Genomic DNA, 25,608 nt, shown 5'->3' on the forward strand with positions numbered 1-25,608 from the left:
TATTTGATATGCTTGAAATACAATTTATGCATGAAAAATAAAAAAAGCTTCATTTTTATGTTGAAAAAAGCTTTTTTTGATTCTCATCATGTTTTTTTTTAAAGGCACGTTTCAAGATATAATTATAATTAAAATCTCAACTCGTGATACGCCAATTCAACTTCCTCATTTTGCAAACAGTTTTTCTCACAAGAACAGCTTTAGTAGCGCCAATACTAGCTGAAACCCCTCTCGATCACCAGCTGGCCGTAGCAACAACTAAATGCGACTCATAATCCTGCAATATTCACAAAACGTTCTCCTCGCAGACTAGTCTGCATAACACACAGTACAAATAAAGAAAGACAAATTATCCAAATTAATTTTAGGAATTAATCTTTGTTGAAACAAGTTGTAAATATATGTAACATCAAAAAACTAAATATAATTGATAAAAAAATCATGAAAATTTGTAAATTACCATGATTCAAAATCATGAAAAATATTGTAACATTACATGATTAGCTTATTGAAACTTAATACGGTGTCATGAATTTTGTTCAATAAATATCATTATAATATGCACACAATTCAGATTCATTTTCCAACTGTGCAGCAACTGTCGTTGTGGTAGTCGTCGTCGCCGTCGTTTGGATATTTTCCGATATTTTTAGCGCTATTTCGCTCAGAATTTTCCGAGCAGCGGTCCCGAACGGTCGTCGTTTGGTTGGGTCGTTTGCCGCGTTGCGCGAGTCAAAATTTTCCACCATTTTCCATCATATTTTTTTGGTTTCTTCGAAAAGATGTAAAGCACGCGATAAAACGGCAATTTCGGGGAGTGATTGAGAGTGTTAAGTGGTGATTTGATTAGTGCGCTTCGATTAGTGGATAAGAATCGACATAATTTCAAATTAGTGAAAATTTGTGAAATTGAGAAGAAGAAAAAACCGGCTTAGGGAAAATCAGAGCTGGTCTTGTGTGTATGCGTGAGCAGTCGACCGATAGAGAGTTTATTTTTAATCGTAAAACAGTGTGTGACTTTGAGTAACCGTTGTTCGGTGACGTCACAAAGTTCGTGACTTCGCGGATTTAAAAGAGAGAGAGAGAGTTTCAACCATGGATCAGCAGCCCAAGTCAGACGTCCCAGCTGTGGTGGCCCGTAGACGTCGCAAGACGGCCCGTCAGCTGCGTGAATCAACGCCGGATCCGTCCCGGGATGGCGCCACCGGCGATGGTTCCGCCAGCCAGAGTCAGGCCTCGGACGACCAGAGTGGCTCCGAAGGAAAGGGCTCGCTCAGCAGCAGCGGCGGAAGCGGCGTCAAAAAGAGCTTCATCGAACGAGCCATGGACTACAGCAGCCACCGGAACAAGATCCTCGCCAGGAAGGACAAAAAACTCGCCACAATGACGCCCCGGAGCCGGTCCGTCCCGCGGGAAGTCGAGGTCGAATCGGTGCCAAGCAGTCCGGAGATCTTTTCGCTGCTGCGACGTGCCAAGAAAAGTTTGACCGGGTCGCGGTATGTTACACGACGGACTTTGACACGCGACGTGACGACAGAATTTTACAAATTGGTGACATGACCGACACTGGGTGAAAAGGGAAATGTGACCGACCCCCCGAATACCAAGCGCTCGCAAAAAACGACACTTTTTATTGGAATAATGCCAAGCCAATGTGAGAGAGGGGGAGTTGTTTACATTTTGGTGCATTTTTGAATGTGGATTGATGCGGAATGTAAACAAATATGACAAATTGAGAGTTATTTTAGGATTATTTATATAATTTGAAACTAAATATTTTAAATTTTTGAACGGTTATTCCAATTAACTGAAATAAATCATGATTCAACTTGGAACATGAAAAAGAATGCTTATGCATACAGATTTCTAGCAACAGAACAGTTTTTTTTTTGTAGAGCGTTAGATATCCTAAGAATTCTTATGCAATTAAATCTTGAGGCTAATTAATTGCTGAAATTTCATGTTTCAATATTTTCTAGTTTTTTGTTTTCTGCGTCATTCTGTGTGAGACTAAATGTACAAATAAAGTTTTTGAAATAACCAAAATAACCAACTTTGCCTGCATGCGGTATTTGCGAACTTGAGTGCAGCAATTTTTAAGGTGATGAAAATTGGACGCTCTTGATTTAGTATTTGTTGAGAGGGGAAAACAATGCTTTCAAACATTCATCTACAGTGAGTCAAATATTTGTCCGTACCCCCCCGTACGGAAAATGTTTGTGATATAAAAGTACATAAAATTCGACTAAAGTGCCATGTTTTATACATCAATCGACGCGGCAGAATGTTCTCTTTAAGACACTGTCATTGGATTTGCAAAAAACTTTTTCTTAAAAAATACAAAAATAGTTTACTGAAAAAAGTAAAAAAAGAGGTCAAATAATTGTCCGTACCCCTTGTAAAAGTACAAAATCTGATCGATTTAAGTGAATTTATTTATGAAATGTTGTTTCTGTGTCAAATACTTGTACCTCTAGCCAGTTTGTGACAACTTTGAACTTCTGATAACTTTGTTTAGTTAGTTTATATTAAGAATTGGTTTAAATTTAGTTTTTTAAAGTAAAACTTATCAAAACATAAGTTTATAAACAACTATTTTTATAAAATTGCTATTTTATGTTGTGAGAGTCTCTATTTAACAAGTTTTAACAATATTTGTTCGAAATATACATTGTTTTCATCTTTTTTATTGACATTTTTCGACCGAAAATACTGTTTCGGAACAATACCGTTAAACAATCCGGATTGTTCCGGAACCGGTTTAACCCCTCGGAGGGAAATTTTGTGGTGGTCAGATAGAGGACAAAAAAACCCACCTCTTGCAATTTGAAGCATCCAATTTCGTCCACTACAGCCCGAATACGAGTCTCTAGACTGAAATTTGAAATTTTCACTTTCCGTGCTGAGAATTTCAGTACCGGCCTGGGTTAGAATGTTTGGCTAGAGGTACAAGTATTTGACACAGAAACAACATTTCATAAATAAATTCACTTAAATCGATCAGATTTTGTACTTTTACAAGGGGTACGGACAATTATTTGACCTCTTTTTTTTACTTTTTTCAGTAAACTATTTTTGTATTTTTTAAGAAAAAGTTTTTTGCAAATCCAATGACAGTGTCTTAAAGAGAACATTCTGCCGCGTCGATTGATGTATAAAACATGGCTCTTTAGTCGAATTTTATGTACTTTTATATCACAAACATTTTCCGTACGGGGGGGTACGGACAAATATTTGACTCACTGTATATTTGTATTCAACATTATTTCTTAGGCTGTTTTTTTTTTTATTTCACAATCGTTCATAGAATTACATGACTACAAGATTGAATGGCTTATATTAGTTCAAGATAACACGTCTACAAAGTGTCATTGATATGGGAGAAGGTTGAGTTATAAGTACCATAAACCGGAGTGAATTTGATAGGTTCGAGATTTTTTCGTAAAATGAAGAGTACAAATCAACGGACGTACGGAACGGAATGGAATGGAATCATACCATGTTAGTGTTATCAAATCGGAAAACGGAGTTCATTTTCGGATCCTTTGGGCAATTTTTCCTTAGGAGAAAGTAGACTAAGTTTTCAAATAATAAATTTTATGTATTTTTAGACCTTTGCAAATACTTTTCAAAGTTTACGTCGTCTCCCATTCTTCAAAATCGGTTCAAAAAATCAAAAGGCTAAAAACATTTTTTTTCAGAACGCTTCAAAATGTTGACGTAATTTTGAGTGTAATCTGTTAAAAACATTTTAAAATGTATTCTCCTGTGTTTAGTAACATTTTTAACATGTTTGAGGTCGTTTAAAAATATTTTTTAATTTTTGAGAAATTTCGTTGAACAGTACAGCACACGGTGGGTAAGAAGGGGATTATTATGCGACTTGCATGCACCTCGGAAATTCTTTCTTGAGGTTGTTGGGGGGACTATTCTGAGTCAGAAAAATCAACTTCCAAAATATTCTGTCGGTGAAAACTGATTTTATCTCGATTTGAAGTTAAAAAACCTAATATATCACCTAAAAACTCAAAAATACGTCTAAAAACTCGGTCTATCTCTAGACAAAGATGTACATTTCCATCTAGATATCAATTTTTAGTTCACAAAATATATTACTGACATAGTACACCTCAAATCGATCCATTACTTGAGTCCCAGCGTCATCAGGAGGTGTAAAATAATGTTATTTCTAAAAAAATATTTTAAATTTGCTCTGGTAAATAAACTGTCATGTCTGAATTCAAAAACTAATGTTGTAGCATTGTTGCAAACGAAATGAAGAACAATTTTGCAGAAAAAAGTATGACATTTTATGGGTAATTCTCCGCCAACTCACACAGCAGTTGCCCCGACCCCTCTTCGATTTGCGTGAAACTTTGTCCTAATGGGTAACTTTTGTCCCTGATCACGAATCCGAGGTCCGTTTTTTGATATCTCGTGACGGAGGGGCGGTACGACCCCTTCCATTTTTGAACATGCGAAAAAAGAGGTGTTTTTCAATAATTTGCAGCCTGAAACGGTGATGAGATAGAAATTTGGTGTCAAAGGGACTTTTATGTAAAATTAGACGCCCGATTTGATGGCGTACTCAGAATTCCGAAAAAACGTATTTTTCATCGGAAAAAACACTAAAAAAGTTTTAAAAATTCTCCCATTTTTCGTTACTCGACTGTAAAAAATTTTGGAACATGTCATTTTATAGGAAATTTAATGTAATTTTCGAATCTACATTGTCCCAGAAGGGTCATTTTTTCATTTAGAACAAAAATTTTCATTTTAAAATTTCGTGTTTTTTCTAACTTTGCAGGGTTATTTTTTAGAGTGTAACAATGTTCTACAAAGTTGTAGAGCAGACAATTACAAAAATTTTGATATATAGACATAAGGGGTTTGCTTATAAACATCACGAGTTATCGCGATTTTACGAAAAAAAGTTTTGAAAAAGTTGGTCGTCATCGATCATGGCCATTCATGGTCACCCGCGACAGACACCGACGACGAAACAAAGAGAAACGCAAAAAGTAACTTTTTCAAAACTTTTTTTCGTAAAATCGCGATAACTCGTGATGTTTATAAGCAAACCCCTTATGTCTATGTATTAAAATTTTTGTAATTGTCTGCTCTACAACTTTATAGAACATTGTTACACTCTAAAAAATAACCCTGCAAAGTTAGAAAAAACACGAAATTTTAAAATGAAAATTTTTGTTCTAAATGAAAAAATGACCCTTCTGGGACAATGTAGATTCGAAAATTACATTAAATTTCCTATAAAATGACATGTTCCAAAATTTTTTACAGTCGAGTAACGAAAAATGGGAGAATTTCTAAAACTTTTTTAGTGTTTTTTTTTCGATGAAAAATACGTTTATTCGGAATTCTGAGTACGCCATCAAATCGGGCGTCTAATTTTACATAAAAGTCCCTTTGACACCAAATTTCTATCTCATCACCGTTTCAGGCTGCAAATTATTGAAAAACACCTCTTTTTTCGCATGTTCAAAAATGGAAGGGGTCGTACCGCCCCTCCGTCACGAGATATCAAAAAACGGACCTCGGATTCGTGATCAGGGACAAAAGTTACCCCTTAGGACAAAGTTTCACGCAAATCGAAGAGGGGTCGGGGCAACTTTTCCCGATTTCGTGTGAGTTGGTAGAGAATTACCCTTATCCATTTAAAGTAAACTTATGTCTATTTTAGTGGAAAAATTTCTACCAATTTTCAAAATTCTTCGATATTTAACTCATGCTTGTTAAAAACAGCTACTATGATCATACTCAGGAGGATGTAACAAAAATTATAATTTGACGGTCATTCAGGGGCTGGTTACGGTGGGCATACTGAGCTAAAATTCCAAATATGAGCTTGATTGAACTTAACAGGAGCTGGCGTTTTGCATATGAATTTTTGATGAGATCTAACTCGTAGAAAACACTTTTTTCAAAAATGTAGATTTTTGTCACTTTGGCCACTGAAGCGTTTATTTTAAACATCATTGGCGTGTAGGACAGGTCCTTGCAGATGTAAAATTGAAGTTTTGAGCAAAATCAAATGGCGCTACGCTTATGTTTTCTGCTGAGACGTTTTTCTTAAAAATAAAAAATAAAATTGAAGGCCTGTACAGAGCTCCAGAGTGCTTCAATTCAATATTCTATATACCAAAACATCTGCAAGGATCTGTCCTACACGCCAATGATGTTTAAAATAAAAACTTTAGTGGCCAAAGTGACAAAAAAATCTACATTTTTGAAAAAAGTGTTTTCTACGAGTTAGATCTCATCAAAAATTCATATGCAAAACGCCAGCTCCTGTTAAGTTCAATCAAGCTCATATTTGGAATTTTAGCTCAGTATGCCCACTGTAACCAGCCCCTGAATGACCGTCAAATTATAATTTTTGTTACATCCTCCTGAGTATGATCATAGTAGCTGTTTTTAACAAGCATGAGTTAAATATCGAAGAATTTTGAAAATTGGTAGAAATTTTCCCACTAAAATAGACATAACTTTACTTTAAATGGATAAAATGTCATACTTTTTTCTGCAAAATTGTTCTTCATTTCGTTTGCAACAATGCTACAACATTAGTTTTTGAATTCAGACATGACAGTTTATTTACCAGAGCAAATTTAAAATATTTTTTTAGAAATAACATTATTTTACACCTCCTGATGACGCTGGGATTCAAGTAAAGGATCGATTTAAGGTGTACTATGTCAGTAATATATTTTGTGAACTAAAAATTGATATCTAGATGAAAATGTACATCTTTGTCCAGAGATAGACCAAGTTTTTAGACGTATTTTTGAGTTTTTAGGTGATATATTAGGTTTTTTTACTTCAAATCGAGATAAAATCAGTTTTCACCGACAGAATATTTTGGAAGTTGATTTTTCTGACTCAGAATAGTCCCCCCAACAACCTCCAGAAAGAATTTCCGAGGTGCATGCAAGTCGCATAATAATCTCCTTCTTACCCACCATGCAGCAAAGTGTTTTTTTTTGGCGAAAAATAAAATTTACTCATTGCTCTGATATTTTGAAAACTAATGATTGCAAAATAACACTTTTTCCATTCAAATGTTGTCACCGAGCAATTCCATGTCAAATAGGGAATCGGTTGTACCCGACCCTCTCCGATTTCAATGAAACATTGTAGACATGTTATCCTAGGCATATATAAGCCATTTTTGTGTATATGGAGCCAGTTACACTCGATAATGACATTTGAGAAGGGCATAAGTGTTTTCAATATTTTTGTATTTCGTAATTTAAATATTGCTATATCTTGAAGCCGTTGCATCGTATCAAAAAGTGGTCAAAGGCAAACTTGTAGGAAATTTGACGGGCTTTCCGAAAAAAAATACACTGAAAGAAAAAAACAATCCATTTTTATGAGATTTTTTGATTTTAAAGTTTAAAGTCAAATTTGAAGGTGAGCCCACGATTTTTTTTCGTACAAAATTTTTGTGAAAATAGCCTAAAATGTTGCAAAAAGACTCACGAAAAATGCAAGATGGAGCAACTCCCCTAAAAAAATACAAAAATCATTTACTGAAACTGTTTTTTTGAAAAGTGCTCTAAACGTCAAAATTTTCAAAATCCGAGTACAGGAATCGATTCTCCAGACAATTTTACATAAAATTCTCCATATTGACCATTGTCCTTAGTCCAATCCTTGTAAAGTTACAGCGGTTTTAAAAATAAAATTGTTGAAAAAATAAGTTTTTTGATGGTTATTGGCAATTTCTATATGACAGACTTGATTTTTCAGTCTCGAAAATATTTTTACCGGGAAGCTCGTCCAATTTCCCATAAGTTTGTCTTTGACCACATTTCAATTGGATGTATGGGCTTACAGATATAAGCTAATTTACTATCCAGGTTTCTATACTACACTGAAAAAATATTATGTTTTCAGTTATGAGCAATGTTATTAGCTTATATCTACTTTTATGTAAAATTGTCTGGAAAATCGATTCCTGTACTTGGATTTTGAAAATTTTGACGTTTAGAGCACTTTAAAAAAAACAGTTTCAGTAAATGATTTTTGTATTTTTTTAGGGGCAATTGCTCCATCCTGCATTTTTTGCCACTTTTGATACGATGCAACGGCTTCGAGATATAGCAATATTTAAATTACGAAATACAAAAATATTGAAAACACTTATGCCCTTCTCAAATGTCATTATCGAGTGTAACTGGCTCCATATACACAAAAATGACTTATATATGCTTAGGATAACATGTCTACAAAGTTTCATTGAAATCGGAGAGGGTCGAGAAAAAAGTACCAAAAAAATTACTGTTTTGGGCTGGAATTGCTCCACCATGGCATGTGATTTTAATTTTTATACTTTTTTCAGACTTATTAACAATTTAACCTAATCATTAACCTAAGTGATGATATATTTGACGTATAAATAAAATAAGAACACCTTAAATATGATTCTAACAAGAAAAAATCTGACTATAAAAGTCATCCCGAAATTCAAAATTAGATTTTCCTCCGCAATATATTTTTTAATACTTTTGAAAAATCTTTTTTCTCGGAAATAGGTCAAGTCATGTCTCAAATAATTGTATAAATAGTGAAACAATACATTGTGCATCACATGAGTAACCGTTTCTCAATAGATATGTTTTCTAAGCAATACAAAAATTCATTATTCATTACTTGTATTACAAAATAAGGAAAAAGATCTTTTGGAGAATTTGATGAACTTTGTGGAAATTGAGTAGAGTCACTAGAACATTGCATATTATTTTATCTAAACACTGAAGGGATACATGCTAGAATTCAAGTCTTCCTACTATCCCCATATCAATGTTCAGCCCGATTGAAGTCCTTTTGGTATTAATATGGAACTGCTGAATATTCGAGAAAAAAAATATTTTGCGGGTGTAAATTTTGTAGATATTTTTGGCGTTAAACTGCGTGATCGGGGACAGTTTACACCAACTCAACTCAACTTGTCCCCTAAACCCAGCATCATATCCCTTTACAGCAGCAAACCCAAAACCGACGACTCCAGTGATGGTGGCAAGGTCTCGGACACCGAGGTGCGCAAACGTCGCGAACGCATCGAGCGCTACCAATCGGAACGGGGCAAGAACACTTCCACCGGCGAAGCTGGCGCTGGCGATTCTCCTGCGGCCACCAACTTGTCCCGCTTCAACGAGGAACGACGCAAGTTTGAGCTGGAGAAGCTCAAGTTCTTGCAGGAAAAGCGAGAGTTGGATCGGATGAGGTTGAGGCGGTTCGAGAAGTACCGGGAGGAGCTCCTCGAGGAGCAGCGCAAGAAGCTCCAGGTTGAGCTGCGGAACCGCGAGCGGGATGAGCGTTCCAAGAGTATCGAAGCTCCCGTGCTTCCACCGATCCCTCCCACGCGGTCAAAGACGCCGGTATCACCTGGGCCGACCAAGAAGTTGTTGCTGGTAGTGCCGAAGACTTCCAGCGCATCGGCTTCGAGCAGCGAGGACGAGGCTGATCACAACACGAGCGATGAGGAGAAGATGGCAACGATTCGGAGGAGGTTTTCACCGAGGAAGCCGAAACGGCCAAAGTCGGGCAAGGCTGAGCCGGTGAGGCAGCTACCGAGGACGCCGGAGCTGGCTACGTCTCCCGAGCCGGAGTCGGAGCTTCCGTCGGACTTTCCGCCGGAGGCGGAGGAGCCGACCTCGCCGGAAGTGGTTGTGGTGGAACCAGTCGTGAAGCAGGTGGTTATTCCAGAGAAGGTCGAACCGGAGATGGTGCTGACGCAGAGGAAGGTCGTGAAGCAGGATGAGAAGGAAGATAAGAAGGATGGCGTGGTGGAGGAGAAGAAAGTGGGAGATGTAACAGAGAGCAAAGATGAGAAGAACGATGAGAATAAGGAACTGTCCGTAGTGGATGAGAAGAAGGTGGAAGGACCGAAGGAGAAGAAACGAAGACGAGCGCTGCTGGTCTACGTGGAGAAGGATGGGGATAAGTTCAGTTGGTCGGAGATTCTGGGCGAAATGAAAGACTTCTGGTTGGACTTTATCGACGACAATCCGTTAGAGATTCATAGGATGCGTCTCCAGGTGAACGAGTGCTGCTTTTACTTTGGGGTGATGGTGTTGCTTTGCGGCGTCGGAGGGATCATCTTCCGGGTCACGGAAGGAACCTTTGAGTCGCAGTACAAGTGTGGCGTGAAGCGCGTCAAGCGTGACTTCATCGATCATCTCTGGTTGTCCAGTCATAATCAGAAGTATGGTTAAAAATGATTTTGGTTTATGAATGGTTTGATAACCGCATTTTGGTCACTCATTTAAAGGGAAGAAGACTGGAAGGCGACGGCTAGGGCTAGGCTGCGCAAGTTTGAGGAGGAACTGCAGGTCGCTTTTGAGGCAGGAATGAAAACCTACAGCGGTAACACGGCGTGGAACTTTGTCAACGGTGTGATCTACTCGCTGACTGTGGTGTCGACAATTGGTAATTTTGAGAATCTTGTGGTTACAATTTTCAGGATCTTCTTGTACTGACAAACTTACTCAAACTCGCCAATTTATCTTTATACTTGCAGGTTATGGCCATATTACGCCTTCCACGACAACGGGCAGGGCGTTAACGATAGTGTACGCCATTATAGGGATACCGATCTTCCTGATAGTTTTGGCAGATTTTGGCAAGCTGTTCACCAGAGGGATCAAGTTCTTGTGGGCGTACGTAAGGCGGTTGTATTATACCGGATCGTTCCGGAAGGTGCGGAAGACGTCGCAAGTCCAGGTATGTTATTTTTCTCGAATATTTTTTCCCTTGTTCAGGAGGTCATTTTGAGCAACTTTTGTTCTCCGAAAAATTCTGCTTTTCTTGTTTTATGTTTTCCTAGTTTTCATTTTTAGTAGTAGTTATTGAATTGAAAGAAAATAACAAAAATGTATATGCCATTTTTTACAAAAAATTGCTTAAGGGCATTTTTTCAAAAAACTGTTTAAAAAACTAAAATGTCAAAATTTATACCAAACAATGTTTATGAAGAATATTTGTTAGAGCAATTTTGTCTAAAATTTAGTTAAAAAAATATTTATTGGAGTTTGACAATAACATTTTTGTTGCAGTTAGCATAAAGGAGGTAAAAAAATATTTCACTGCTAAATTTTTCGGAAATTCCAATCATGAAAAAAATATTTTGAAAATATAAATATTTTTGATTGTTGAGCTTAAGAATCACTTTTAAACTATAGTCATTCCTCATATTCGGAACAGTTTACAGATCGGTCAATGTTCAAAAAATCATAGCAAATCGGTAATTGAACTTAATTATTCGCTTTTACCTTCATTTGAAAGCTTTTCATGCGATCTTTCAAATGCTGTATCGAACAACTGCAAATTTTAACTTCTATATCAAGTTTTTGAAGAAAAACTTTGAACCTCGAAATCCACAAATTTGGAACATTTTTTTCTTACGGATGTCAACAAACATTGGATCCCTCTAGGAGTACATATTTGTAACAACACTGCAACCAGTGAAACTCAAGCTTAGTGATGTTTTAAACATGGACTGATAACTTTTTTTTGTGAAAATTACAGTTAAATTCAGGTGTTCCACAATTGTGGGAGGCACAATAACATCCCACAATCATGGAACAGGCAATTTTTAGGCAGTGTTTTGTTGTTGAAAAAGAACTTCTTTTACTAGTGAAATAGCAAGAAAATCTCAAAATAAAGGTCCTAAACATAGTAGGGTCTAGAGAAAAGCTGCATTTGGCATGCTATTGACAAATTATCACAAAAGTGTTCCGAATTTGTGGGTGTTCCGAATATGTGGGATGACTGTACTCTAAAGTGATTTAGCTTTACAAAATCCAAGATTAAGTACCACCATGAAATATTGAGAAAATAAAAATGGAAGTTTTTTAAAGCAATCGACCATTCCAATTCGACTAACATGGCGACGGAGAACATGAATTTGACGTTAAAAGTTAGTAAATAAAAAAATATGATTTTTTTTGTTCTTGATTCAATTCGGATCATCGAACTTCGAAAATCGAAACTCTGGATAATCGAGGCTTTGGATAATCGAGATCTGGAGATATTTTACAAACTTTTGACAGTAGCACAACTGTAAATTTGCCTAAAGCTTTGCTTGATCTTTTATAAATAAGGGTTTAAAATTATTTTTTTTGCTGTAAATTCTTCGATGATTAACCCATTATAAAAGTTTTTTCCTGTACTTGACAAAACCGGAATAACCAGCACATTTTTGTAGACGTTAAAATTATGAAAATATATTATTTTTGTTTAGCTTAAATTGGTTGAATCTTCAATTCAACTCATAATATTTTCCCGGTTTTTCAATTGAATCATTGAGTTTTTCCTGGTTATTTCCGAGTTGGTCACCCTGATAAGAATGCATGTAATTTAAGAAAGGGTATTCTGAGTGATTTGTTGACTTCTGCAAGCTCATTCAAAATCCTTCCTTTTTGGATTCTTTTTCCGATCAATTTAAAAAAAATGAATTTTCCATGATTAAAAAATCTCCATGGCTAATTTTTGTTCCCTTTTTGCAGGATGTAATGAAAGGTCTGAACGTCGTCTACGACATGGTGCGCCGACCCAGCGGAGATCACGAGCTCCAACCTGTAACCACCGCCAACACCGCAGCTACCCCAAATCATCAACCCTCTACGGACCAACCCCAGCCGTCAACATCCGGCGACATCGGCCCCTATCCGCCACCCCCGCTAACCTGTGACTCGCCGACCACGCCCCAGCCGGAGACATTCGAGATCGACGACGAGTTCAACCTGCCCATCTCGATCGCGATCTTCATCCTGGTCGCATACATGCTGTTCGGGGCAACGATCTACTACACCTGGGAGAACTGGTCCTTCTTCGAGGCGTTCTACTTTGTGTTCATTTCCATCTCGACGATCGGCTTCGGTGACTTTGTGCCGCAGCATCCGATCTACATGATGTGCAGCATACTGTACTTGATCTTCGGGTTGGCCCTCACCTCGATGTGCATCAACGTGGTGCAGCTGAAGCTGAGCGATAGCTTCCGGCAGGCCAGCGCCAAGATCGGGGCCACCATCGGGCTTCAGATGGCCGAGGCGGCTTCGTTGCAGCAGTCCCAGGTTCACACGCCGGGCACGGACGACCTGGCGGTGGTCCAAACGAGCACTCCGACGGCAAACGGGACGCATCCGGCCAACGGAGACGCCACCATGACTCCGGTGCTGCCGGAGCGTGCTAGCAAACGGGAAGATAAGAAGAATTGAGTGTGATTCGTAACGAATTCAGGGTGCGTGGAAGAGTAACATTGCGACTGACTGCGACTAGAGTGCAGGAGCTAATTGTTGATAGTGGTTAAGATTTATCGATTTTTTAAAAGTCAGTCAGAGCGCGCGAAACAATGCTTAGCCCAATCGCCATATTTTTACAAAGGTTGACCTTAGACGATAAGTGCGCGCGTTTGCAGCTTGGCCTTCTTTTTAACACGTACTTGTGCGATAGTTTTAAGACAGAAAAAGCACCAAAAATTCACGTAACATTTGTACGATTATTATCGCCTTCACCCTCTAACGTAGCGTAGAATAGCTGTAATCTCAAAGGTTAAGTTTTGTACGAGAAAAAACGATTTGCTATTTGACGCATGATGAAGAGGCATTGCTGAGTGTCGAACCAAATAGCTTTTATAAGAGGAAAGTATCCTTACGTGTTGTTTTATTATATTTATTGATCGCTGATGAAATAAAGAATGAAATCATCTTAAACGAAACGCCTTTTTTTATGCTTAAACTCCTAAATTGTCTGCATTAATAAAAATCATTAAATTTGTTGAATTCGCCAAGATGATTGAACGCGGTTTCTTATCAACAAAGCTCAAGGAGAAACTCTCCCTTCGTGTAAATCTCCAAGAAGGTAAATGACTCTATTTTAGGTTTATATTTCTTTCATTTCGGTGAAAATTAAAGCCTGCAAATTGAAAATATGTAAATTGGAAAAGAAGTGCTACTTTTCAACCTAGACTTAATAATTGAGTTTAAGGCCATGATCCCACCAGAAACATTAACTGTTACAAATGATCATTCTTTATCAGCGAATTCTCTCATTGAAAGCAAAACTTCCGCCTGCAGCATCAGTGCAAATTAAAACGCAAAAGAGTCAAGTCACACAAACAAATAACAGCGCAGCCGGCATCAAAATGTTGTTTCGATTTCTGGTGATTTTCATGTTGCTATCTGTAAACTTGCTAGTTTCGGGCAGAGTTTCACACTACTCACGAACCGCCACTCCGTGTCCCAGGGGAACGGTGTTCAAATATGGACGGTGCATCAGGTAGGTAGTTCTGTGTTGTACGGTAAACAAATTTAATTAGAAAACTTTCCAATCATTTGCAGACTTTCACAATTCGGCCAACCGGGATACTATTCTAGCAGTTCTGGGTAGTTGGTGCTCGATGCAGGGAAACAATCACACAGCATATGATAAATTTCATATTGTAAACTAAACTTAAATGTGTATTTACGAGCTTTAAATAAAATGATTTATGAGAAATACCTTCACTAAAACATAAAAATGCCTTAAATTTCAAGTTTCTCAATACAAAAATTAAAAAAAATAAGCAGTTTTGTTCTGAAACCCTGAACTAATTTCTTTTCCTTTCAGACCTCCTCCTAATTTCACATTTTATGTTGTGGATTTTCAAAAGTCATCAAAAACCACCTTAAAAAAAAGATTCACAAAATATTTTTTTGCAATTCCGTCGTGAATCTACTTACTTTTCCTGTCATTCTTGAACGACGAAATAGCCTATTTTTCTGTACCAAAAATAACAGAATCGAATAGCAACACTTTTGAAAATAAATGCTGAAAAGTTCTACTTTTCAGCACTCAAATGGGTGCTGAAAAGTTGAACTTTTCAGCACTTGTTTCGAAAAGACACTTTTCAACATTTTTTTTTGATCTAAACGATTTATTGACAAAATACATGAAAATTTGACATAAAATTTCACTCAGTGTGTGTTTTTTGGAATTGCAAAAAATATTGTATGGAACTCGTTGCAAAACTTGATTTTTTCAGCACTCTTCGTATTTATCCAACTCGGTGAACCTCGTTGGATAAATGTACGACTCGTGCTGAAAAAATCCTCTTTTTGCAACTTGTTGCATAAACTACTATTAATGTTACGTTACATTTTGTAATCAACCACTATTTTGAAACAATTTGATAGATTTTCATCCCCTCGCAGCACGCAACCAGTCACAATCGTTTCACGAACATTTTCGCCCCGAACTCACCAGTGCGGCGAACAGAATCATGTGTCTTTTGTTTTCATGCGTATCACGCGCACCACGTGCCATGCGCATCGACCAAACAGTAGGGAGAGACCAGGAGGGACTCTCACCAACCACCCAGCCGCCTGTGACTGTGCAAAAGGACTTGTTGTGGTTCTCACCACTCACCCCAAGTTTCCACCCTCTTTTTTCTGGTGGGATGTTGGGGGGTGGAACTCCCTGTCAAAACCCAACGCTACCAACGGAAAGGAAATGTCGTCCGTTGCGAGATATGGCCAACTCTCTCTCAATTCAGAGTGAGTTGAGCTTCCGAACGGAGGTTCTGGTGTTGCTGGCAGGCCCCAAGGCTCCGGAGTGAGTTCGAGGACGAAAGCGAAAAAAAGTCAGCCAAGAGAGAGGCAGGATTTTCCGAATTTTTCGCCGTCACATATCGAACGCCTGAATTTAGATACTAAATTGTGGTTTTTCGCGAACGGAGCGTTGCGAATCGATGGACGGATTTGGACCGAGGACAATGGAACCGTGACTCGCGAAGGAAGAAACGGGTACACACAATGAACGTAGTGAAAAATGTTCTCCACTCCCAGCAGCCCCATTGCTGGGGTGTGTTTATTTTAGCGAGCTCAGCCATTTTGGAAAATGATATAGTTTTTTCGATTTAGTGAAAATCTGCGTGAGCTATTAGGAAAATTTTAGTCAATGGTGTAATTAGGTGTGTAATTAGGCTAAACGAAATTTTGCGCTGGTGTTTAAGTAGAGAATTTTGCTGGAAGAAAGCAGGATGAGCCGAAGTCGTCGTTCGTCGTTCGGGCATAGCCACTATCAGCAACAATTCACTGTCACCTCGACTATCAATTACGGCGATGGGCTGTGCGATAACGGGGCCAGTGTTCCACAGAACGGGGCCCCGTCGCCGTCACGGTTCAGCGAGTCGTCCTACTCGAACCTGGGGACGCGATTGACGGCCTTTGTGTCCCCGCCCAGCGGTGGCGAGTGCTATCGAAATGAGGAAAATCTGCGACCGTGCTGTGTTGCAGCAACTCCTACCGCCCCATCGTCGTCGTCGTCGTCGTCGGTAGCGCCACCACCGTCAAGCGATCGATATTCCTCCACTAGCTCAGCTCCCACGTCTATTATCGGCTATCCTGATAACAGAAATGCACCTCATCACCGGTCGATGTCGCCCAGTTCCCGGACCCGCTACCCGGTTCCCGAAAGGTTTCGTGACCCTCCGCCAGCACCGAAAACCGATCAGTACGGAAACTATCTGATCAACAATCCTCCCCCGCTGATGACCAACTCCGAGAGCTACAGCTATCTCACTTCCACTGTACATACACCCGTGAAGCGCTACATCCCGACGCCGCCACCACCGGAGAACTACCACCAGCAGGACATGGGCTTGGGACCAACGCTGATGGCCGGCCTAATCGCGTCCAAGGGCGGCATCAACATCATCAACCAATCGACATCGCGGACTCCCGTCGTCAGTACCCTGCCCTACAGGCTCAAGGTAGAACCCAAATCATCCCAAGTTCAGCACTTGACCGCCGAAGACGCCACAGACCATTACGCCACACCACCTCGGGCAAGACCCGTCAAATGCCAACAGCCACTGTGCACCTTTGCTCAATCGGCAACTCTCGGACGACAACCGCGTCAACTCTGCCCCGGCACCCAGGAGTACTCCCTGCTACGCACACCCACTCCCGTAAGTATCATGAGCGAACCGATGAACGCCGCCAATCCTACCGACGAAGACAACTGCTACCACTGTAGCAGCTTACGTAGAGCCACCGGAGTCCACCAAACCACCCAAACATCCGGACCGATCAGCCCCCAACCACTCTCGATCTCCTCCGTCTCCATGTCCGAGATGGAACGTCAGTCTCCGATGAGCCCACCGTCTATCGTGTCGCACACTTCCTACTCCCACAACCACCACCCGCTGGTCACCGGAGACGACGTCGCCCGCAACGCTTCCTCCCTGATCATCTCCCAATCGCACACGCTCAACAGCTCCTGTAGCAACCCCTCCATCATTATCCAGTACCAGCAGCAGCACATCCAGCACCAACAGATCCAACAGCAGCCTCTCTACCAACAGCTCCAACAGCTGCAGCAACAACACGCACAACAACAACTCCCGCTCCAGCAAATCGTCACTCCACGTCTCCAACCGGACTCAACGCCATCAACGCTTCAACGCAACACCCAGCTGCTCCGCACTCGTCTATCGCACAAGCAACGCATCAAAGAGTACCTCCGCCGTAGCACGTCACAATTCTTCGGCGTAGACCTGGTCAACGAAGACTACGAGCAACAAAAGTGGGAAGATCGCCAGAAACGACTCGCCATCCGTCGCTTCGGCCCGCTCAAGGATGAAGCCGTCGTCCACAGGGTGCACGAAGTGCACGCAGACGTCCTGAACGAGCACAACGACCGTCCGGACGTCCTCCCAGCCCAAAGCCAAGACGAACCAGAAACCGAACAAAACCGCCGTCAGCGGTTCAACCCGTACTATCGCCACGACGGCACCGATGGCTTCCAGGTCGAGCGGAAGCCATCCGTGTCCCAAATGGTCGCCAACGGCTTCGTCTTCGTCGTACAAAGCCTCCGCAATCGGATCCCTCGCCGACACAATCAGTGGTCGCGCAGCTTTGCCCCGGCCCACGTTGCGCTCAACAACGACGACAACGATCTGTGCGACGGGTTAACCCCCATCCACGATGACGAGCTGTTCTTCGACATCCCAACGATCGCAAACCAGCAGCAGCAGGTGCAAGAGCACGAACTGGGCGCAGACAACTCGCGTCAAATCTACATGGTAGACCCGAATCGGGCCACGATCAGCAACGGGTGGCGCACTCGCTCGGCGGAAATTCAGCAGCAACGGGGAGGTCGCCCGAGAAACCCGCTCTATCAGTACTACGGCCAACGAATTACGGCGCACATACTGGACAGCGTGCTGGACAACGCTCGGAGGCCATCGAACCATACGATCAAGCTGTTGCGGCCAAACACTTTGGACGATCGGTACGATTACAGGCCGTTCTTTACGTACTGGGTGAATACGACGCAGGTGTTGGTGCTGCTGCTGACGCTGCTGTGCTACGGAATTGGGCCGATCGGGATCGGGTACGAGCAGAAGACGAGCCAGGTGCTGGTGACGAGCTTGAGCTTACAAACGGTGAGTGGATGTGGACACTATATGATGTTGATGTTTACATTAAGAACGAGCAGGATAGACTCTTTGTTTACACTTCGGTTTTGGGCCTATTACAATGTTTTGCTAGATATATATGATGTGTGATATTAAATTCTTTTAACTTCAAAATGCAAATAAACCATTAAAGTTTAATCAAACATGCTTATTTAGTTGAAAGCAAGGGTCTTTATGGATCTGAAAGCACTCGCCAATGAAATTGGTGCCGATTGAAGCGCGCAACGTTTCGTGAGCTACCACGACTCTCAAAGCTGCACGCGATTTGGTCAATCGCTTCACACATATATCTTGAACTACTCCGTCCGTCACAAACGAATAAGCTCAAAGAGATTCGAAGCTTTTCAAAGAATTCTAATTGATTGCAGATCAGGGAAAGAATTATCGCAAAAAAGTCTTTCGCTTGTGAACTTTCTTCAACAGCGAAAGAAAAAGAGGAGGCGAATTACGGAAAAGGAAATTGCTCCCGTATTTCTCAAAGAAATTGATTTTTTTTGTGAATTGTTTTACACACATTGCACATCTACATAAAAAGACAGCTCATTTTTCGTTATGTGACGTTACACCTGCAAGTGTAGTAGTAAAATAGATGTTCTGTCGAGTAATCAAGATGATTATTATTATTTTTTTAATTTCTTTTACCGATTTTTTCTCTTGATGAACGTCAAACGATTTTCTTTTGATACACCCAAAATTCAGAATCGAGATAATCGTTCTCTCAAAATTTATTGAGGGCTCAGTGCCAAAATCGATAGAATAATGCTACCAACTCACACCATCATAACAAATGAGTTCATTCGTTAGTTGAATCAATAAATCTCCAACAAGTGTCATACATCGACTTCTGACTTCTCCTTGGTCACCAAGCTGTGGTGGCCGAGGCAGATAAGTCATTGGATTGGTTTGTCAAAGGTCTCTGGTTCGATTCCCGTTGTCGACACTTTTGGTTTTTTGTTTGACGGATGAACTTTTTTTGCAAATGAACCTCGAGATAATAGTTCTATCGCCCATCTCGAGCTGTGTTCTCTGCGTCCGTGAATGGTACCACTATTCTCTCGACTCTAGACCATCATTCTCTCGGACTAGCGCTGCCAGTTTTGGGTGTAGTGATTATTCCATCGCTGTTTAAGACTAATATTTTTCGAATGCCCCAAAATAATTTCTATTATTTCCGCAAAATATCACAAAGTTATTTAAGATTCTTAAATTCCAATCGTTTGAAAATTTGTTACTTAAGAAGATATTAGACTATGAGAAACACATAAACAGCCTCGCATTTTTTCGTGTTTGACAGTTTGGCAATCTTGCAAACTTGTTTGCGGCTAACTCGCAAACAAAGCCAAATGTATGCAGGCTGACGTTTTTGCGAACAAATCACGCGTGAGTTTTCAAAAATCTGTAAGAGCCAACGTGACCTCCGACACTAATTTTCGTTTTTCTCCAAATTGAAACAAAATTTCATTTATTTTTGATTTAAGGCACTTGAAGGACGTGTAAATTAACAATCTCAAGTATTTTTGAAACTGGTTTATCGTAAGAAGATCGAACACCGATGCAAAAAGGGCTTTGTTTACCAATGGAAACTAATCTTAGAAATGCAGGCAAACAAACAAAGCAGACAAACTGCCAAACTGTCAAAAAGTGCAAGTTTGTTTGTTTGTTTGTTAGTCACAGTCTAATGCCTCCTTTAGAAGGACAAATTTGAAGCATTTTATACTTTCTAACATTCTAGAACGAATTTTTTTTCAATCTATTTTGATTTCAAAATGTCCCGATTAAAAATAATAGGGTTATTAAAAAAAGTATTGGAAATAAAAAAATACATGAAGTCTATATCAAGCTGTATATTTTAATTTGCATTTCACCTGTAGTTTTAGAAGTGATTTTCTCAATAATTTGGTCTTCAGCAAAGTTGTAAGTTATTATGAGTACAATTTAAAAAAAATATTACAATTTTTGACAGTTTTTTTTTGTGTCAGAAAAGCATGAAAAAAAAATGTGAAAAAGATTATTTTATTTTTAATATTTTCAACAGTACCTCAATGTTCTTATTTCAAAAAATGTTTTTTTCGGAAAAGTTTTTTTTTGTGGACTGAAGACTTGAGCATCTAGTTGCTGATTTAAAAAAAATCAAATTATTCGCTCTACAGCATTGCCTTGGCGTTCTCGATTGCGAGATTCGTACTCGAAACTAAGTGTCCGAAGGCTTGATTGTTGAGGCAATTGCAAACCTCTTTTTACACTTTAGCTTCCATCCACCCCGGGATTCGAACTGACGACCTTTGGATTGTTAGTCCAACTGCCTACACCCAAAACTGGCAGCGCTAGTCCGAGTGAGTGGTGGTCTCGAGTCGAGACAATAGTGGTACCATTCACGGACGCAGAGAACACAGCTCGAGATGGGCGATAGAACTATTCTCTCGAGGTTCATTTGCAAAAAAAGTTCATCCGTCAAACAAAAAACCAAAAGTGTCGACAACGAGAATCGAACCAGAGACCTTTGACAAACCAATCCAATGACTTAGCTGCCTCGGCCACCACAGCTTGGTGACCAAGGAGAAGTCAGAAGTCGATGTATGACACTTGTTGGATATTTATTGATTCAACTAACGAATGAACTCATTTGTTATGATGGTGTGAGTTGGTACCATTATTCTATCGATTTTGACACTGAGCCCTCAATAAATTTTGAGAGAACGATTATCTCGACTCTGAATTTTGGGTGTACCAGCGACTCCACCGAGGCAGGACCCAGGGAGACGACTCCTACACCTGGACTGAGCTTACGACTACAGACCGGGGCCAACATTTATTTCCCCATCCGACGGAAGGCGTGGTCAGACAAATCTCGTCTCGAAAAATGCCACCGGGACCGTCTGGGCTCAAACCCAAGCCGACTGGGTGAGAGGCAACCACGCTTACCCCTACACCACGGTCCCGGACATTTGCTGATTTAGTTACTATAATTAAAATGAGGGCCTCATGGCGCGGCGTTTAGCGGCTTCGGCTGCCGATCACTAAGTTGCTATGGGGCGCGGGTTCGATTTCCGCCTTATCCTCCTGGACGTCGGTCCATTTGCGTAAAAGAGGTTTTAGGTGACTCACCACACATAACCTTCGGACTCCTAGAAATGAGTAGAAACTTGCAACAGAGCCCACAAAAGACCAGGAGGTTGTTAAAGTGGATTGCTTTGCTAATCAAAATGAATTTTTAACAAAAATCTTCCGATTTGCAGTTTCTTTGTCAACATCAGTCTGATTTCAAATTAAAAAAAAATATATAGAAAAGTTGCGATCACTACAATCAAAACTAAATATTGAAAGAGATGAATTATTTGTTTATAGTAATGATTTTAAAATATGTTTTACCAAAATTGGAAATGGGAAATGCATTGTATTTATACAGTAGTTATAATAATAAAATATTGACTGTACAAAAACAAAACTTTTCCGATTGTTCGGCTTAAATGCCAAAAGAATTATTGTGCTGTTGGAAAAGTGATTGAAGATCTATTTTATTTCATTTGACTAAAATTTCCAATATTTGGGAAATCCTCAAACTAGTGTGAAATTACCCGAGGATCCGGAATATGTAAAAGATGAGCCTAAACCTAAAAAGGCCCATTTGTTGGTTAACAGGGCAAAAGATAACAGTGTTGAATTTTTGATATAAAAAAATTGTAAAATTATGAGAAAAACTACGATTGGCTAAAAATTAATACCATAGCCTTATAGTTCTCGAAATTTCTTATTTTTGACCTGAGAGTGTATAGAGTTGGAGGCTGTTGCTGAAGGATTTTGGGGTTTAAAAAAAAATATTTTTAACAGAAATTCGCGAAAGCTATGAGGAAAAGTCAAGCCAAACCGGATCTTTATGACACATTTTAAAGTGCTTAAAAACCCCTTTCAAAAGCAGCCATTTGAGGATTTTTTTAATGTTTTTGGACATCAAACTTCTATGCTCATTTTACCTTACTTCTCTCCGGGCTCAGTACACCTACATTGAAATAGAGAAAAAGTACAAAATTCCTTTATTGTAGCAATTTTGTCTCCTTTCCTTATTTAGTAATTGGGTTTTTTCGAATCACTTAATAAGATATAACCTTAAAGAAGGCCTTCTCCAGAATCCATTCGAAAGATTGACCGAGCAAGGGTTTGATCAGATTAGTTTAGATTAATTTTTAACCAGATTTATTTTGAAACTATCATTTCCATCTTTCTCAGGTGCACTACTACGACCAGCGCAACATCTGGATCGGGCCCCGACGGGACGATCTGGTCCACGTGGGGGCCAAATATGCACCGTGCATGCGCCGCGACACCCGGATAATGGACACCATAACGAAAACGCGCAAACAGGAACGCGAAACGGCCTGCTGTATACGAAATGACGACTCCGGCTGTGTTCAAAGCTCGCAGGCGGACTGCTCCGTGCGGGGACTGTGGCCTACTGTGAGTATTACAATTTTTAGTGCAGGAAGTTTAATAAACTACTATTTGCTTATTTGTAGACCATTTCAACGTGGAAGAAGTGGTCCCCCGGGGATTCCGGTCCTGGAGGACGGATATCGGGTAGCGTGTGCGGATTGGATCCCAAGTATTGCGAGGCACCGGCTTCGATAGCACCGCACGAGTGGCCCGACGATATCACCAAGTGGCCAATCTGCCGGAAGAACAACCAGGGTTCGCAAAAGTTCCGCTTCAAAGACCAAACGGCGGAACACATGGTTTGCGAGGTGATTGGCCATCCGTGCTGCGTGGGAATCTCCGGAGAGTGTCGGATCACCACCCGGGAGTATTGTGATTTCGTGCGAGGATACTTCCATGAGGAGGCCTCGCTGTGTTCACAGGTGAGCAGACCTTTGATGACCCTTGTGGTTGAACTTAACAAATGATTACCTTTCTCCCCCAGGTTTCTTGCTTGAACGATGTGTGCGGGATGTTTCCGTTCATCGCAACGGACATTGCGGATCAGTTCTACCGGCTGTTTACGTCGCTGTACCTGCATGCCGGCATCGTGCACATTGTGCTGACCTTTGCCTTTCAGCACTTTCTCCTGGCGGATCTGGAGCGGCTGCTGGGATCGCTGCGGACGGCCATCCTGTACATCGGGTCGGGCATCGCGGGCAACCTGGCCAGCGCCATATTTGTACCATACCGACCGGAGGTAAGATTGAATTCATACTTGTGTATTGTTGCTTAAAATCTTGTTCCTTCCAGGTCGGTCCACTGCCATCGCTAGCGGGCACGCTATCCTCGCTGCTAACCCTGCTGGTTCTGTGCCACTGGCGCAATCTAAAGCGTCCCCATCTGGCCCTGCTCAAGCTGCTCGTCGTGGGCGTCCTGGTGTTCGGCATGGGCACCCTGCCCTGGCAGCAAAACTTTACCGGCCTAGTGTCCGGGCTGATCTTTGGCGTCACGTTCACGCTAGCGCTCACGCCATTCGTCACCGTGAGGAAACACAGTCGGAAACGAAAGGTCAGTGTCGGCGCCGTGCAGTGTTGCCAGCTTTAAGGGATTCATATTAAATTGAAATTTTGATGTCTTTTTCCACAGATCAACCTAATCTGGACCTGCTTCGTGCTTCATTTCGTGCTGTACGCTTTTATGTTCCTGGCCTTTTACCTTTTTGCGGCGCCATTTTCGCTCAACTTTGTCGATGGCAACCAGATCGCCAGCGTCAACGACAACGGCATCCTGCACGATCACTTTGGTCCGTACGATACGTTGCACTTTTACAACGGAAGGGTCGGCGATAGCTCCAGCGGTGGGCCGGCGTCTTCCGGGGGAGGTGGCTCGAGCGGCGGAGGAGGTCAACTCAACGGACACAGGGAATACGACCGCGGTGGAGGAGGAGGATCCGGTCGAGGTGGTGGCGGTGCTATCAGTATGTCGGGTGGGACGGTTAAAAATATTAATCCGAAATACAATAATATTCATAGCAGCAGCAGCAGCAGCAGTAGCAACGCTAATCATAACACTAAAACCAATAGCCATACTAGTCATAACAGCAAGGTAGCTATATGTGAGAAGGGACAGTGCAATCCGCGTCCGAACGCATGACGTCGTCGAAGTGTTTTATAGGTTCTCCAATCATTGCTGTTGCAGCAGCAGAAGCAGCAGTTGGTTTACGTTTACGTTCTTTTTTTCATTCACGGTCACGGATTATTGTAATCGTTACACGATAACGAATATATACTGATATACTATATATACTAAAGTGAAAAAAATAAAAAGAACGCAGGTAAACAGACAAAAAAAGATCATGTACACGTCAAGATTTGGTGGAAAAATTTAGAGTTTTTATTGTTCATGTGGGGAATATCACACATCAAAATTTGCTGTACTTTTTCCTTTTGAAAAGTCAAGATTGAACTTAAAATAAAAAAAATTAAATTAAAAAAAGGAAGATTTCATTTATTGCCATAGAAAAAATCTTTTTTCAAAATTTAACCTTATTTGTAAATTAGTTGGATTTTTCTGCGTACTATTTTGCACTTTTTTGAAGCCGGATCTCATAAATTTTGATGAAAGGTTGTCCGGATCAGTCATGTGACCTATCGTTTGATAGGTTATCAAAATAACTTCCCAACGAGTCTAAACGATTGAACAGACAAAACTATGAAAGTTATGCCACTTTTTTGAGACCGGCTCTCAGATATTTTGCTGAAAATGTTGTCTTGATCTATCATGCGATCGTTGGATGGGCAATCAAAAAACCATTCCAACGCGTTCAAAAGATTGAAGATCTGACAACCATATCAAAAGCTATGATTACTATAGTGTTAATTACACAAGTTTTGGAAGTGGATCTCAGATATGTTTATGACAATGATGCGTAAACCGAGGTGACTTTGATAGTCTTTGACTTTGATAGGTTTGAGATTTTTCCGCAAAACGAAGAGTACAAATTAAATACGTATGAAATGGCATGGAATCATACATTCATACCGTGGTAGAGAAGTTTTCAAAGTGCTTAAAGAAGAAGTTCTATTTTTTCTTTTGAAAATTTCAAAAAGTTTGTTTATGAATAGCATTTTTTCAATATTCTCGAAGTGATTTTCTCAATGAAAATGAGTTCGAATCGAAAAAAGTAGGTAATGCATTTTTAGATTCTTTGG

At 40.4% G+C, this 25,608-nt stretch overlaps 1 protein-coding gene and 1 long non-coding RNA gene across 2 annotated transcripts; both read left to right on the forward strand.

Annotated features, from left to right (window-relative positions):
• The first annotated feature begins 657 nt into the window (after positions 1–657).
• LOC120424757 (inactive rhomboid protein 1-like) lies at positions 658–24,735 on the forward strand. The gene is made up of 11 exons (XM_039588952.2): positions 658–1,496; positions 9,008–10,231; positions 10,298–10,455; positions 10,547–10,749; positions 15,560–15,618; positions 16,192–18,454; positions 22,712–22,939; positions 22,999–23,337; positions 23,400–23,654; positions 23,708–23,965; positions 24,044–24,735. Exons 1-11 carry the CDS (start codon positions 1,096–1,098, stop codon positions 24,548–24,550), a joined length of 5,895 nt encoding a protein of 1,964 aa, XP_039444886.1. The 5' UTR covers positions 658–1,095; the 3' UTR covers positions 24,551–24,735.
• LOC120424758 (uncharacterized) lies at positions 13,958–14,545 on the forward strand. The gene is made up of 2 exons (XR_005606422.2): positions 13,958–14,304; positions 14,367–14,545. It is a non-coding gene; the product is annotated as an uncharacterized LOC120424758 (long non-coding RNA).
• Positions 24,736–25,608: the final 873 nt, after the last annotated feature.

The sequence above is a fragment of the Culex pipiens genome, chromosome 2 (genome assembly GCF_016801865.2).
Source record: "Culex pipiens pallens isolate TS chromosome 2, TS_CPP_V2, whole genome shotgun sequence".
Lineage (NCBI taxonomy): Eukaryota > Metazoa > Arthropoda > Insecta > Diptera > Culicidae > Culex > Culex pipiens.